At 43.9% G+C, this 15,395-nt stretch overlaps 1 protein-coding gene across 1 annotated transcript in view; it reads right to left on the bottom strand.

Moving 5' to 3' along the window:
* Positions 1-11,425, bottom strand: part of SOX5 (SRY-box transcription factor 5) — a 293,400-nt gene extending 281,975 nt beyond the window's left edge. The window contains exons 1-2 of the mRNA XM_075709827.1: positions 11,417-11,425; positions 10,809-10,906 (exon numbers count right to left, since the gene is read on the bottom strand). Of these exons, the coding sequence (XP_075565942.1) occupies positions 10,809-10,906; positions 11,417-11,425 (107 nt within the window). The remainder of the gene's footprint in view (positions 1-10,808; positions 10,907-11,416) is intronic.
* Positions 11,426-15,395: the final 3,970 nt, after the last annotated feature.

The following is a 15,395-nucleotide window of genomic DNA, read 5'->3' as shown; positions in this document are numbered from 1 at the left end:
GAATAACTTTGATAACACACTGATGTTTTAGTTGTTGCTAAGTACTGCTTACACTGGTCAAGGACTTTTCAGCTTCCCATGCTCTGCCAGGTGCGCAAGAAGCTGGGAGGGGGCACAGCCAGGACAGCTGACCCAAACTGGCCAAAGGGCTATTCCATACCATATGACGTCATGCTCAGTATAGAAACTGGGGGGAGTTAGCCAGGGGGCAGTGATCACTGCTTAGGGACTGGCTGGGTATCCATCAGCAGGTGGTGAGCAATTGCATTGTGCATCCCTTATTTTGTATATTACTATTATTTTCCCTTCCTTTTCTGTCCTATTAAATTGTCTTTATCTCAACCCACAAATTTTACTTTATTTTCCGATTCTCTGCCCCATCCCACTGGGGAGGGGGAGAGTGAGCGAACGGTTGTGTGGTGTTTAGGTGCCTGCAGGGTTAAACCACAACATTACTTTATACCCATTTTCTCAGTGTGTAGTAAGAGATGCAACACAGAGACTAAATCTAAATCTACCTGCGGACCCCAGCGATTCAGCGCTACTCTTACTGAACATACAGCTGGAAATGAGAAAAGAAAAAAACAAACCTAAAACAGATTAGAACTTTTAACATGAATAAGAAAGTAATTCCTCCCTTTTAATAAGCTTGTATAATTTCCTTCATTTTGGATCTCTCTCACACATTTAAAAAACAGATGCCAAATATGCGGGTAAGAATTACAACGCATTTTGTCTTCTGCAACGTGGTTTTTGCTTTTAAGCTAGTTGGTTTGCTCACTGTGGCTGCCTACATTGCTGCTTTCAGTAAAGTCTGTTCCTCACATTAATACTCTCCATGTGAAGAATTTTTTCCTGGACTCCCCTAGTGCCTGGTCCTTAGGTTATAAAACATATGACAGCTCTTGTACATATGGCTGAAGATGTTAATTGTTCTCCAGGATGAAACCTTTACCTGACTGTTAGTAACACACAGTGTCTCTCAATTTTTGCTTAAACACTGTGGGTGCTGCGACCTAACTCCAGTTCTCTGAACTTGCCTCCAGGTAGGGAGTTAGTTTAGAAGCACGCTCAGATAATTGGAGGGGCTACAAACAGTATTCCCTCCCAGTCCTAACCAACGCAGCTGGGGCTGTAAATATTTCTTTACTATATATTATTAGTTATACTCCAAAGTCCCTATTTTACGTATTTAAGTAATTTGAGTATTGTAGTTCATCTTGCTAGAATGAGACCTTTAGAAATTATAATTGGACAGACAGAAGTCTGTAATTTGCAGTTCTTAGGATCTCAAGAAGGAAAAGGAGGGTCTTGAGGTTAAAAAACAGGACTAGCGGTCAGCATCTTTACTTTTTATACCCACCTATGCAAATGATTTTGTGACACCGTCCCTCAGTTTTCTCATCTATAGGTTGAGGCTAATCTTGCTTCTCAATCTAAAGAGCACAGAAATCTTCATGAATTGTATATTAATGCTTTCCAAATGCTCTGAATTCCTAATCAAAAGACTTTATAGGAAGTATGAATCTATTATTAATATTATCAGTACTTCTAACAGCAAAGCAACTTCTACATACATATGTGTAGAAAATATATAGAGAGAATACACATGCACACGCATTGCTCAATTTATAAATTTTAAAGCATGGCTTCAGGACTGAAATCTCATTCATGAACCATGCTAGGGATCTTTTACCTACTCTCCATTTCTGAATTTTCCCCATACAAAGACACATTGACATTACTCTAAGCTCTAAGCACAAAGGCTGCTCTGTGGAATGGAAAGAAACCTTCTTTTTTGTGTTTGTACAGTGACGAGCATAATGGGGTCCTGATTCAGGATGCTTGCACTCTACAAAAACACACTAAATCAGTGACACTAATACGCATGCAGATTATCTATAAAAGATATGCATGGCATACTTGAGAGGGGCACAGTATTTCTCCCATACTTTGCATGAAATATCATGCAAACACCAAAGCCTAATATGGTTTCCTGATCACGCAATTAATTTCAGAGTTTAGGCAAGAACAGCAAAAGTGAGCAGAACTTACAAAAAACACAAGCAAAGGAGGAGAGCCTTCCACTGCAAAATTCTGCCAAATTCTAATCTCGGTTGCAAAACCAGAATCAACTCAACATTCGTAAGGTTTCACCAAAGATGAGAATCAATAGCCTTCTTTACAACACGCTGACCATAAACATCTACTTAAATCTGCAAAACCCATGAGTAAAAGACAAACCAAAGGCTGAACCTGAAGAGAGAGGTATATTTCCTGTGTCCCTGTGATTTTGAAAATCAAAAGCCTGGGTATTTTTAACAGACATGGAAAAGAAACGTATTTGGCTTTACTCAGCAACTGCAGAAGAATAATGTTGCATGTTCTGTTTTCATTTGATTTCATTTAGCCTTTCAGTTCTATTTCAGTTTTGTTTCATTTAGCCTGTTTTTTTTTTTTAAATAATCATCATGTTTTGGTGATTCACATTTCACACCAGCACAGGAACAAGTCATGTAAATACAACACAACAAAATGACCCAGTTTGTTAATAGACATGCCAAACGGGTAAGAACATCCTTCCCTCCACCCTTACCAACCATCACCTTCCCACACATCTCATTTCTATCCACAAAAGCCTCTGCCCCAGTGGGGCCACAGCATCGAAATTTAGGGAGAAAACCCTATGAATAGAAACTTGACTAAACCTTTAGAGAAAATGTTTTCAGTCTTATTTTACAAAGTGAATGTAATGAGGCCGCTAAGGGAATTTCTCTGAAAACAGAAGACTTCTCTACAGTCGAATACAGCCTGGGCAGAACTATAGCAAGCCCATACTCCCTCCCGGCACAAAGCTCTGCCGAGTGCCTCAACCTTCACTCAGGCAAGGCCACTCCAAAAGGTGAGAGGACATGGCACGCTTCACACCCTTCATTAAACATTCTCTCTCTCAAAACAAGGAATACCTCAAAACTATAAAAATTGTATGCAGAGATGCACTTAGGTCTTTCCAGCTGTGATGAATTTTAGTCACATCACACTCTGTGAAAGCAGAGTCTCTTTAGGATTCCCAGCAAACTGAAGATAACGCAACTTAATGCAACCCAGTAAACGGACACACCAAACTACAGAGAGCAAACATGAATGCGTCTGTATGTATGGGTACACTACTCTTCAGACTTTTTTAGGCTCACCGTTTTAACTGGCCAAAAAAGTCTGGTGAAGTCTTTTCATGTAACTATGGTAAAAAAGGGAGTAACAAAATTAAAACTTGTTTGGAACCACTAACATTTTCCTTATTCTTGGTCTTATGCTATCTACTGAGTTGGCAATGGCAAGTAACTCCAGCTCACTGTCAGATACATTATCTTTGCCCATGCCCAACCTGCGAGATGAATGAATGAAACATGGGGCATTTTTTCACTCCCACATTCTTAAAGAAAAAAAATTAAGAAAATGACAAGCTCAGCACCAAAGAAACCAAGAGGATGACAAACTGTATGGGTTTCTTTTTACATAAACTGCATTCCTAGTTCTTTTTTCTCAATAGCTACAAAGGTTCATGAAGAACATTAGATGGTGACAATGGTCTTAACTATGCAAGAATAACTCATACCCGCACACACACAACAGAGTTCCTCACCACTAAAAAGAACTCTGATTATTCAGACAAGCAAATTAAATTTCTATTCACTCTGCTTATATTTTTGTCCCCAGAAGTAATAGAATTATGTTAAGATTAGTAAGATAGAAACAAATACGTAGTAATAAGACTATAGTACAACCACACAGAAAAATCAGCACTAAGGTAACGTTTTACGATATATTTAGATCCAATAGCACGCTGACGCCCACATACTAGGGGAAAAAAAAACCCAAAACACAATGAAGACAGTCTATATGAACTTGAGAAAACACAAAAGCAGAAGTACATGGTAAAATAAAATAAAATAATTATAGATCTCAAAGAGCAGCTGCCGATATGAATTTCCATACTTGATCTTTCCAAAAGAAAGTACAAAAAGGAAATCTGGAATACCAAACATAAATTTTAAAAATAGAAAATATAATTAAAATCTGAGAATTAAGAAATGTTACCTGATTAATCCCACAATACTTTTACAGGAAACAAGGTCAAAGCCATTTCAAACTTTCAAGATGAGCCCCAAGCTTTTTCTCATTTTCACTTCAACTCTCAGAGTTCTACAAGTCAAAAATAGTATCATCATGTTGAATTTTTTTTTTCTTAAACAAGGTTACAAAAGGACAAGTTGAAGAGAAGCGCCATGCCAGATCAAAAAGAGGGGGTAGGAAAATGTTTGCAAATTATGTTCAAAACAAAACAACCAACCAACCCACCCACCCCTGCAATACCATGGGCAGCACCTCTAACGCTCCTGAATTTCACGTTAACATCTAATGATTCTAGCAACCCATGTCCTTCTTTTTTCCTTCTTTTTCTGTTTGAAAAAATAAAAAATTGCATCCATCCTAAAAAAAAGTAGACAGCTTCTCTGAATTACCACTGCACATCTCACAATTTCCATTCACTCCTTACTTTCTTTTCAAGTACCATGGCCCCTGCAAGCAGCGCTCACCAAAATTCTTCCAAAATCTTGTCTAAATTCGCTCTCTCCCAACAACTACCGCGCGCAGAACTTCACAATGTCACAAGGACACGTGGGCTCAGGAACAACTCTCTCAGGAGACTCCTGGCTTCTCAGGCTGGCAAAGGCTGGGCTCGGCGCGGAGGTGACAAGCGGCGTCTCTCGAGCGGAGGCTGCGGCGTGCGGGGCTCCCCGCTGCCCCCCTGGCCGCAGGCTGAGCCCGGCCCCGGCCCCAGGCGAGACGCAAGCCACTTGGACCAAGTCAGCCCCTCGGTAGGGTGTGGGAGAGGTGGGACGCGTGGCAGACCGCAGGCTAGCATCATAACCCTCGGCAAAGGCGTGGGTGAAAACTTTATGGCCGCCGACGGCGGCGGGGTTTCGCCAGGGGGTCTGCGGGAGGAGGCGTGAAAGGTACAAACGCCGTAAATCCCCGTCAGGTACAGCGCCCGCGCGATTGCTCGCCCTCGCCCGCTGCCCAAAGCCGAAAGCTCAAGAGAAAAACGCAACCCGTTTCAAAAGTTCGAGAAGTAAGTTCTGGTTTAGGTAATACAATAATGTGACAAGGATTTGCTTAATTTGCAGCATGGCTTTTAACGTGCTCAAATACAACGTAATTTTACCTTTCGTAGGAAGCACAGGAGACTTCACACATTTTCCAACTTAGACAAAAATCCACAGATACTTTAAAAGGGAAAACCGCTTTGCTTCTAAGGATACTACTTGTTAAACAAACTCCTTGCCATCAGCAGAGACGTACTACAGGTATCGATTAATAGCTGTGAGCGCTTCTTTTCTCTTGGCTACAGTAGCAGAATTGACAGGCATTGAATATTACCAGTGTGTCTAGGTCCAACATGACATGTTTTTCCCCCTCCGCTTACGAGTTAATTATGCTATCACCAGGCCTGAGCAAGAAATTAATAAAAAAAGAATAGAAAGCCAAGAGGATGTCAAACTGACTTCTGCAAGAGTTGTAACGGCAGAGGTATCCGACACGCAAACATGCCGGTACCCTATTCAACATTAAGAGATTTTTTTCTTAAGTATAGTATGAAAAGCATGCAAAGAAACTATAAATCTACCTTGGGAGGAGATACTTTTTTTCCTGTATAAATACTGTAAAAGTGTATTTTATACAGCTACAGATATATCACATTACACAGACACGTATGCCTATCCTATCAGGGAGCTTCACATTTAAGTAACTCAATCAGATACTGTATGCCTCCTAAATGATAAAGGCATAAACGCTCGTTAAAAGCTCCCTGAGAAGTAGTAAATATTTTGTAAACTAGTTATATATTTAAGATCTCTGGACAGCAAGCGAAGGAAAAACAATTCCTCTCCTATCTAAAGGTACCAATCAAACACACTATGCACATAAACATCGCAAGATGCTTGGTGGGAGAGTGTGTGTATGTGTTTGTGTGTGTTTTAATTAACTCCTTGAATGCATATGATGAGCCAGCCACCCAGAATTAGTAATGCCAAACTCCCGATTTGATTCAAATGCGATGAATACAACAGTCGAATTGTGCGGGCTGGTGTGTCACTCATCAGCTCTCTCATTTGGGCTTTTGCCTTCCAAGTCTAGTTCACAATTTCAGCAACTGGTAAATTATTGAGATGTGCATTAAAATCCATAATCTGTAACAGTCAACTTCTTCCCCTCGCTAAGCATAAGCGCAACAAATGAAATTAGCGCACGCAGGACATTAATGAGTAGTCTGCAAACGCATTAATTCCTTCAGCCTTACCTCAGAGAAATAAAATCATGTTAATTTTCGTCACTGCGAAAAACCACTACCTGAAACTTTTAACTGGCGCTATATTTATTCTTCAGATCCCAGACCCCTAGACCCACAAACGTAAGCAATAAAGTCCTTTTCTCAAAGCATCTCAGTGGAAGGTAAAAGCTATTCAGCCCGATATTAAAGAAATCGCATTGTTTTCTTTTAAATGAAGGAACAATCACTCTTACTTCTACAGGTAGATTTTAGGAGAGTGGGACGTCATTCTGAGCAAGCCGGTTAATAGAAAGGTATTATTCTTTCTCTAAAATTCTCAGCAAACGCAGCAGAAGAAGAAAGCTTTTAGGGTAACTTTAGCTAAGAAAAGCACTTAGGAATACGCAAAGTTTCCTTTTAGGAAAATGATTTCTCCATTTGACAGTGTTGGTACAACCCCAAAATAAATTCAGTGGGAGTCTGAAATGACTCGTGCAGTGCAGCAGTGAAGCAGCTAAGCATATTTTTTTCCTCCCAGCAGAGGCTTGCTTTACATCCTTGAGCCTTTCCTTTCTACAAGCTAGTCACTAGCGCAGAGAACGTTTCGAGTGCACACAACTGGTGACCATAAATGTTAAACTTGTTCTACTGTCCCCATCCCCATGCTCCCATCCATGCCTTTTGTCTTTTCTAGCTCTTCCTTTTTTCCTATGGAAGCACTAACCCATCCTTCTTCCTTCCACAAACACTGCATACCTCTTTACCTTGAACTGGCATGTTAAAAATTTAAAAAAAAAAAAAAAAAGAAAAGAAAAAAGAAAAGAAAAGAATGAAAAAGAGAAAGAGAAAGGATGTCACTCTGTCCGGATGCCTAGCGTAGTCTCTCCCTCAGTCTACAGAGAAATGTAAATATGCAGTAATTAATTTGGGTTTAAGAACATTCCATGCACTAGGGACATTGTTAAGCAGTCACTTTATCTATTTTTCATTTATCAGACTTTATTAAGACATTAAAACTTTATGTTAGGCATTTCTGAGATTTTATCATTCTGTAAATTTCACAGCTGTCCGCGATGGTTCTGGCCTCATTATCTCTACCTTTCCTTCAATGAAGTAAACTTTCTTTCTCTTGCGGCCATACTTGTTACATTTAACTATAATGACCCGTTTTTTAAACAAGAAGAAAAAAAAAAAAAAAAAATCACAAACAACAGAAGAGTTATTCTTTCCAAGACCTTCAGAGCCAATTCAGAGTGCCACAGGTACATCAAAAAGTACATCCCAGAAGTTACCCTGCCCCTGTGTAACAAACGGAGCAGATTCCAGTTATAATTCCTTCCTACAACGTTTCTGCAAACATCATCCCCCCTCAGCGTACGCATTCTGATGCTCCTCTCAATCAAGCAGCTGAACCGCCACAAACAGAAATAAAGACATGCAAGTAACTTCTCAGGAAAGGACGAAAACCCTCACATTTTTGGTATGGTAATTAATTATACATGCTAATTCACAAAACCTACTGCAATTTACTAGTGATGCTGAATGAATTAATGACCGTTTATTCGGCTGACACCGAGGATCATTTTCATTCCAAGTGTGTATCGCAAATGCCCCCTGATAATGGCCACAGACACACAAGAGAAGTCCCCTTGATTCAGATCCCTTCAGTTGGGGTGACTGAAAGTTTCCGAACTGTTTGCAGTTTATGGGGACACACTGAAACATCACGGCAAAGGCAACAGGGAGAGAAGAAAAACCTCCTGAGATATATACAGAAGCTCCGAGATCTGAACTGCAAACAACTTCACTTGATAAATCTTCACCTCCTTGTAATTTGCTATTCAAGTTTAAAAGGGAATAGTGGGAGATGGATAGTAATAACAAATCCGAAGTCGGTCATGCAGATACGACATGCTGGACCCTAGCGACTGCAGAAATGTGCTCCAAGAACTGTGTTTACTGAGAATCAGAGAAAATACCCTGCCATAAATGTCTAAAAAACAATTATCTGTGCATCATGCATACATACACACGTGAACTGTCTGAGCATGTGTGCGTCTGAGGGTCTGTGCATCCCTGTGTAAGAGAAAGTGCGTCCTCATGGCTGTTTTCTGATAAACACACGTATATTACATGGACAGTATCTATTCTGTGTATGTGTGTGTAACTATAGTCAAACACACACAATGTAAACAAATGGTAATGATTAACAGAGATATTGGTTTGTATTACCAATTTCAACTGCAGAGGGAAAATTGTAGGGGAAAAAAAAAATTATACGTCCTAAGGTTCATTTTTATTGCTTCCCATTTCTACTGCTTGCTATTATCTGCATAGCAAAAGGAGAACAGCGTATTGATTATTTAACTAGAATGTTTACAGGACCAAAGCTGGGATCTCTGAAAATGAAACATATGATGGGGGGCTGGGGGGGGGGGGGGGGGGGGGGGGGAGTACAGTAGCTGATTCTATTTCTAAAGAATATGTTTTGTCCAAAATTATTTATTGATATAGAAAATTCATATAAATATATATTTAGACTGCAGTGAGACTTCAGATTAAAAAAATAAAGTCCCCCAACAGGAAAATGAAAGGACTTCATTCTGCTTCACAGAGTTTACAAGTATTCTGTTGATCACAAAGTTCAAAGAATAATCGAAATCGCTTGCTTATAAATTTCTATGTATAGTCTTAGTGAACCACACAAAATACTCGAATCTATTAATTGTATGAACAAGGCAAATGCATGATCGTGATGCCAGATCAGATTCGACACCAGAAAGAGTAACAGTTTCCTCAGGTAGTTGAACTAAGTTAATACAATGCACGTGAACAAAACCAATTTTGTTCTATGATTGTAATGATAACCAACCAAGGAAAACCACCAAGTATTCCAAGTAAGTCTGGAAAATTAATTGTATTAAAGACGACCCTGGAGCAGTGCAACCACGCCAATTCCACTTTCTAGTAAGGAAGCGTTCTAGTTGCAGAGCGAGGACTGAAAGCGTTAAAATAGTTCTTTTCTGCGTTTCCCAATTTTATTTTTCTCCGATCTTTTAATTCAAGCGTTCTTTCCTGTCCTTTCTCTGCATGCGTGTTCCTCAGCCCACTTAAAATGTTTTTATCTTGCCTTCTTTTCTATGCCTTTACTATCAAATTCAGTAGGTTTGAACGATGAACAGCTTGACTTAGCATATTTTTAACCAGCTGGTCTAGCACCTAGCTTGTATTGCATAGTCAGATACAACCAAATGTTTATACAGGAGGTAGCTTTCACGAAGATGAGAAAAACCTAAGTAACGCGCATCCTGGCGTTCTTTTATTTACCGCTTGGAAATGAAAGTTTGGATTGTTTGCTGCAGCCGCGCAGGGGACTATTAACAACCTTTAAAAATGAAGCCGGAGGGAAGGGATGCCGGATCATCAATGGACGTGTGAACAAGCGCCTGAGAAAACACTCCACGACCTCTTAGGAGCGCCAGATCATACGAAGTAAGGACTAAACTCTCGGAGGTCACAAGCCGTCGCCAGTGACAGCAAAAACTTAATTCCAGGCAGGCAAGGCTCCTGCTTGGGGCAGGGGGAGACGGGCGCGTCTACGTCATACCCAAACCCCGCTCGTCATACCCAAACCCCGCTCTTGACGCTCCACCAGAGAGGCGACGGCCAGAACTTGCAGGCGAGAGTTGCACTTTTTTCCCCCATTTTTTCTTTTTCTTTTTTTTTTTTTTTTGTTTGTTTGTTTCTCCCTCCTCAGGCAGAAGGATGTTCTCCTGACGGAGGGCCGGGATGTTAACTCGCCTAAAAATAATCGCTCCTGCTAGATCAACAAAAGGTCATGTGCTCGGCGGAGCGCCTTCCCAAGTTTGACGGGAGGGCGAGGCTGGAAGTTGAACCCGCCGCCTCGCCCGCCGCCGGGCATCCTCCGGCGCCCGGGGAGTCCCCGGGCAGGGGCGGGGAGGCGCGGCCGAGGAAGGCACCTCGCTCGCCGCGCCGGGCCGGGCCGCTGCGGGCTGCGGGGCTGCCGGAGGGCACGGCAGCCGCCCAGCCAGCGGAACAAAGCTGCGCGCCGCGGCCGCAGCGCCGGGGCGGCCGGGAGAGGGGCTCGGCGGGGCTCCCCCCGCCCCGCCCCGCCCCCCCGGGCGGCTAGCTGGCAGGCCGTTTGGCTAGCCAAGGTGACGAGCGGGGCTTGCGGGGGGGGGGGGGGGGGGGAGCGGGGGGAGCATCCCCCCGGCCCGCCGCCAAGCGCCGGAGTTGCGCGCCCGTCCCCCTGCGAGCAGCCGAGCCGCGCACACGCGCGCAAACACGCGTGCTCGTGTAAATAATAATAATAATAATAAAATACAACAACAAACACACCGCAAAACGGAACAAAAAAAAAAAAAGGGGGGGGGAGGGAAGACACCCACCACCACCACCACCGCAAAAGGCAGCGGCCCCCCCCCCGCCCCCCCGCCCCAACAACTCGACTCACCTTTCAAACTCCTGAGGTAAATCAGGGTCAGTTAGCATGCTGGAAAAGCACAATTTCCCTTTGTCACAGCAGCCACCTATGGTCGCCTCCAACTGAACCTGTCAAGTGAGTCCAAACCTTCTAAACCGATTGATTTTCTCTCTCTCCCCCTCCCTCCCCTCCCTCCCTCCCTCCTTCCCTCCCTCCCTCCCGGCTCGCTCGCTCGCTCTGAGCTAGGACTCCTTGACCAGTCTCTTAAAGGGGCAGCGCGCCTCGCAGCAGGCTGCTCGCACAGCTCCCCCCACAGCGGCGCGGCGCGCCGCGGCTGCGAGGCGCTGGGCAACCTCGGGGTGCCTGGCCCCTGCCCCTGGTTCTGCTCGCCCGCCGCCGGGAGACCGGGAGAGTCGACCCGTTCCACGTCCTAAAACCCGGGAGGGGGGGGGGAATAAATAAGCGGGGGGAAGCCCGAGGGTCCACCTAAACCGGCGAACCGGGAGCAAATCCCCTGCGCTGAGGAAGATCAGTGGAGAAAGAAGATAAAACAAGAGCAGACTGATTAAATTGAAACAGTTATCAACTCTCTCGGAGTTGAAATAGGGGAGAAAAGATTAGACACATAAAAATGTTACCAAAGGCATTTGTGCTCCGAAGAATTTTCATTCCTTTCTCTCCCCCCTCCCTCTCCGCTCGCTCGCTTTCTCTCTCTCCCTCTTTCTCTCTCTTTGGGGAGGGGAGAAGAAGGAAAAAAAAAAAAAAAAACCACCACCACCCCGCACAACAATCAGGCATTGTTCTGAGGGAAGAAAAGCAACTTTGACAGATTGAAATATAGCAGAGGCCCCTTCAAGGAAACCTGTAAACAACTTGTCACTCACTCCGTCGGTCTCACTGTTAGCTCTTGCTTTCCACAAAGTGCTGCGAACCGTCCTGGCAACAAACCCAAAGTTTCCTCAGCTCCCAGCTCCCATCAAACAGCCCTGTTGTGTGCAAGGGAAAAGGTAGCCACATGCCAAAACAGCGGGCGCGCACGCACACTCACGCACAAACACCACCACAAATAAACTTTCCGTTCGCCTGCTAGGGCTTTTCTCCTTTTCTTTTTACCTCCCCCCGCCCCGGGCGAGCAAGAGGAGCCCCCTGCGCTGTGGCTCTCCCCAATTCCCCCGCCCAGGCAGCGCCGGTAAGAAGGTGGACGAGGCGCGGGTGCAGAGCCCCTCGGCTGGCTGCGGAGCGCAGCCTCCGCGGCACTTCCAATTAGCTAGATAGCAATCTGCCGGGCGAGGAAGGCAATCAGGTAATGGCCCTTCGACACGCGGGGACGGAGGCGCGGGCAGCCCCGCAGCCCGCCCCGGGGACACCCGGGGACGCCCCGGCGGGGAAGAGGGGGGCAGCGGCCGGCGGAACGCGGCGGGGAAATTCCCGGCCGAGCCCCGGGGATTAGCCGGGGGCTGCGCTGGAAGCGGAGCGCACAATGCCTCAATAGTCTGCACGGCCCGTGTCCAGCCTGGCACTGAGCTCGCACTCAGGGGCGGGTGAAAAAAAGAGGGGGAAAAAAAAAAAAACAAACCCAACCCCAAAAACTGGTCTCCCGGTTCTTCAGCACACACATGCACACACACCCACACACAACCACATATCTATACTCCATTCTTTCCAGTTCCCCAGCCCTAATTCCTTTCTCTCTCCTTTTTTTTTTTTTTTTTCCCTTCTCTTTTCATTTGCAGCTGGACAACATTAAGGGCCTTTAAAAACCACGAGGTTTTGACCCCACAACAGTTTGATTAGGTCCACTGCCCCCTCTCTTCCCCTCTTATCCCTACCTCCCAGCGACAGAGAGAAAGCAAGTTTACTTTTTGAAATATATACACGTATTTGCACAGAGCATCCATAAAATTTTCCAACATTTTCATGCCCATTGGCTTAAAAAATTCCAAATGGACAAGCTTATTATTTTTATTTATATCCAACGGCTACACTGTTTAATTTGCTCCTTTTCCCTTTCAACGCACGTGTTATAAACCAGCGGGCTGACACAGCGGCCAGTCAGTCCAGTGTTGGCATAAAGGCATCATCGGCTCCAAGCCTGGGATGATCATTTAAGTCACGAGTAGCAAACCCGCTTGTAACTTACACACATCATCCCCACAGAGCACTAGACCATTCACGAAACAAAACGCCGAAGCTAAGTTTGCAAAGGTGCCTTCACGGCAGTTCATAAAAGAGGATCTGCGAAGGCTGTCTCCAGTCTGCCTTACACCACCACAGCGCTCGGAGCGGAGTCGCATACAATCTGTCAACTTCTGGCATGAGGTTGATCTAATGGCTCCTCACTGTGGGGCAGGGTAAACTGACTTCCTTCAGTAGCCCCTAGCAAATAATATTTTCCACAGAGGTCCATTCATAGGAGCCTGACAAACCTAGTTAATACGTACAAGGATTTTTCATTTGTTATTTAGTAGCTAGCCCTTTTAGGACAGCTATGAAGTAGACATTGAAAAGGCAGCAGATGATTAAAAAGAACAATTCCAAATACTTTCTCTTTCATCTGAGGGTCTCAAACCATGTTAAGTCTCACATTACTCCTCTGCAGGTAATAAATATAATTAGGGCTGATTCCAAAACTTTATTTGTATTGAAAAGTATCTCACTCCACAGGGGTTCCATTCAAATCAGCAAATCTCTGTGTGGAGTAGGAGGCTACTTAGTAGGAGAATTTGGCCTCAAATAAGGAAACTGAGATGCAGGCAGGCTTAGTAGCTTGCCCAAGTTGACACAGTTAGCCAACTCCAGCAAAAGGATGAGAAACAAAGATCCCACGTGCCTCACAGATGACAACAGTCCTTACGCTGCTGAAACGTGTATTTTAGCTGTTTTGCCCATACAGGCACGATTTTTACATCTACTGTCTGGTTAAAACATACTTCATTGCTGTATTCACATTTATAGGGCCCCTTTTCTTGGTCTTTCATTTTCCCCTTGATGCACCATTGCCCATCCATAAATGCTGTTCCTTCTCTGCCACTTCTTCCTTTGCTTCCCCCATTTCCTCACACTTGGCCTTGGGAAAAGTTTGCAGAGAGAAGCCACTCAGAAGCCCCAGCTAGAGGAAAATTAAGACCACCTTCTATTCAAAAAAATTTCAACAGTTTTGGCAGAACAGGACTACCATATTTTGACTGCACGTTAGCTCCACTCAGCTCTCTAACCTCATATCCTTTTTGCAGCTCAGCTCCACCCCACAACTGCCCTTCTTCTACCACGTCCTTCCCTCGTCTGTTCACATATATTTACCCCCTCCTATATCATTTCCTATTTGAGCGTTTTCAGGGCAACAATCACATACTCCTCCAAGCTGGTAGTACGCCTAGCACAATGGGGCTCCTTGGTTGCTGGCTCTCGGCTAATACGATTATAAACCAGAGCAATCACCATTGACATCAGGAATTATGGAAGAGGACATTGGCTAGACTAGGAAGAAGTACAAAGAACCATAATGAAGGGGGGAGGGGGGGCAAAAAAATATTCAGGGAAGAAAACAAAGATCACTGAGCAAGAGGGAGAGCTGAGAGCGAGAGAGGAAATGGAAGAAAGGAGGGAAGTAGAGAACATTCCCCTGAATGCTTCTGACATGAACCCTTCTTTTCCCTTACCCTGGTTTACATTCACTCTTACCCCAGTACATTTTGTGCTCAGGTACCTACTCTTCTTCCCACTTTGCTTCATTTTATATTTTCTGCAACTACTGAGCTCCCTCCCGCAGCTGACTGGGGGGAAACAGAGTTGGGTCCGAAAAGGAGAAAAAAAAGTTACCGTTAATATTGTATTAACATTTTACTATATTACCGTATCATTGTATTGTTATTATTGGATTAACAACAGTCTATTGTATAGACTTATCGATAAAATTATGTTCCGAGAGTAAGTTCAACTGCAGTCACAAGAGGGAGAAAAAGCAAGTGAAACAAATGGTTTGAGGGAATCTCTGAAACCTTTCTGCAAATCATTTCATATTAACTCTAAGGCTTGCTTCTTAGAAATTGCCAGGACATATCACAAAGGCTGCTATCATATCAGAAAGTGGAAAAACTGAGGAATTGGGATAAATAACCACTGACTGAGAAAGAAGAAAATGTATGTAATACGCAACTGTCCAGTTTTTAACATATGAAGTTCTATCTTGTCCTGAAACTTTTGCCTACTGATAGCAAAGCCCCAGCGCTCCTTTTTACCAAGCAGGTCGTAGTTACAAAACCCACTTGCAACCTGGGACATCCACGTTCAGTTCTCTCAATTCTCTTCTCAGACTGAGAATTCAAGACATAAGTTCAAATATCTTCTAACTGATGAGAAAAATAAAACCTCCCCTCACCCCCCCAGCAGTTCAGTGAATCTGCATTTCTCTTGCTTTGCTTCCTTTAAGGGGTGCCCAAACCAAACGAGTCCAGGTAAAAGAGGACAATTTGGGTTGAACTAAACAAAAAAGCTCTGATTTTTGTTTGGGTGAGGGGAAACAGCTCAAGTTATAAAAACCTATCTGAATTTTTGTGCTTAACTGAATTTTTTGGTCACTATGGTGGTTCTCCGGTTCAAGAGGTGAACCAAAAAAAT

This window comes from Pelecanus crispus, chromosome 1 (genome assembly GCF_030463565.1).
Source record: "Pelecanus crispus isolate bPelCri1 chromosome 1, bPelCri1.pri, whole genome shotgun sequence".
NCBI lineage: Eukaryota > Metazoa > Chordata > Aves > Pelecaniformes > Pelecanidae > Pelecanus > Pelecanus crispus.
Note: the sequence above shows the minus strand (reverse complement) of the source record. Positions and strands in the feature narration are given on the sequence as shown.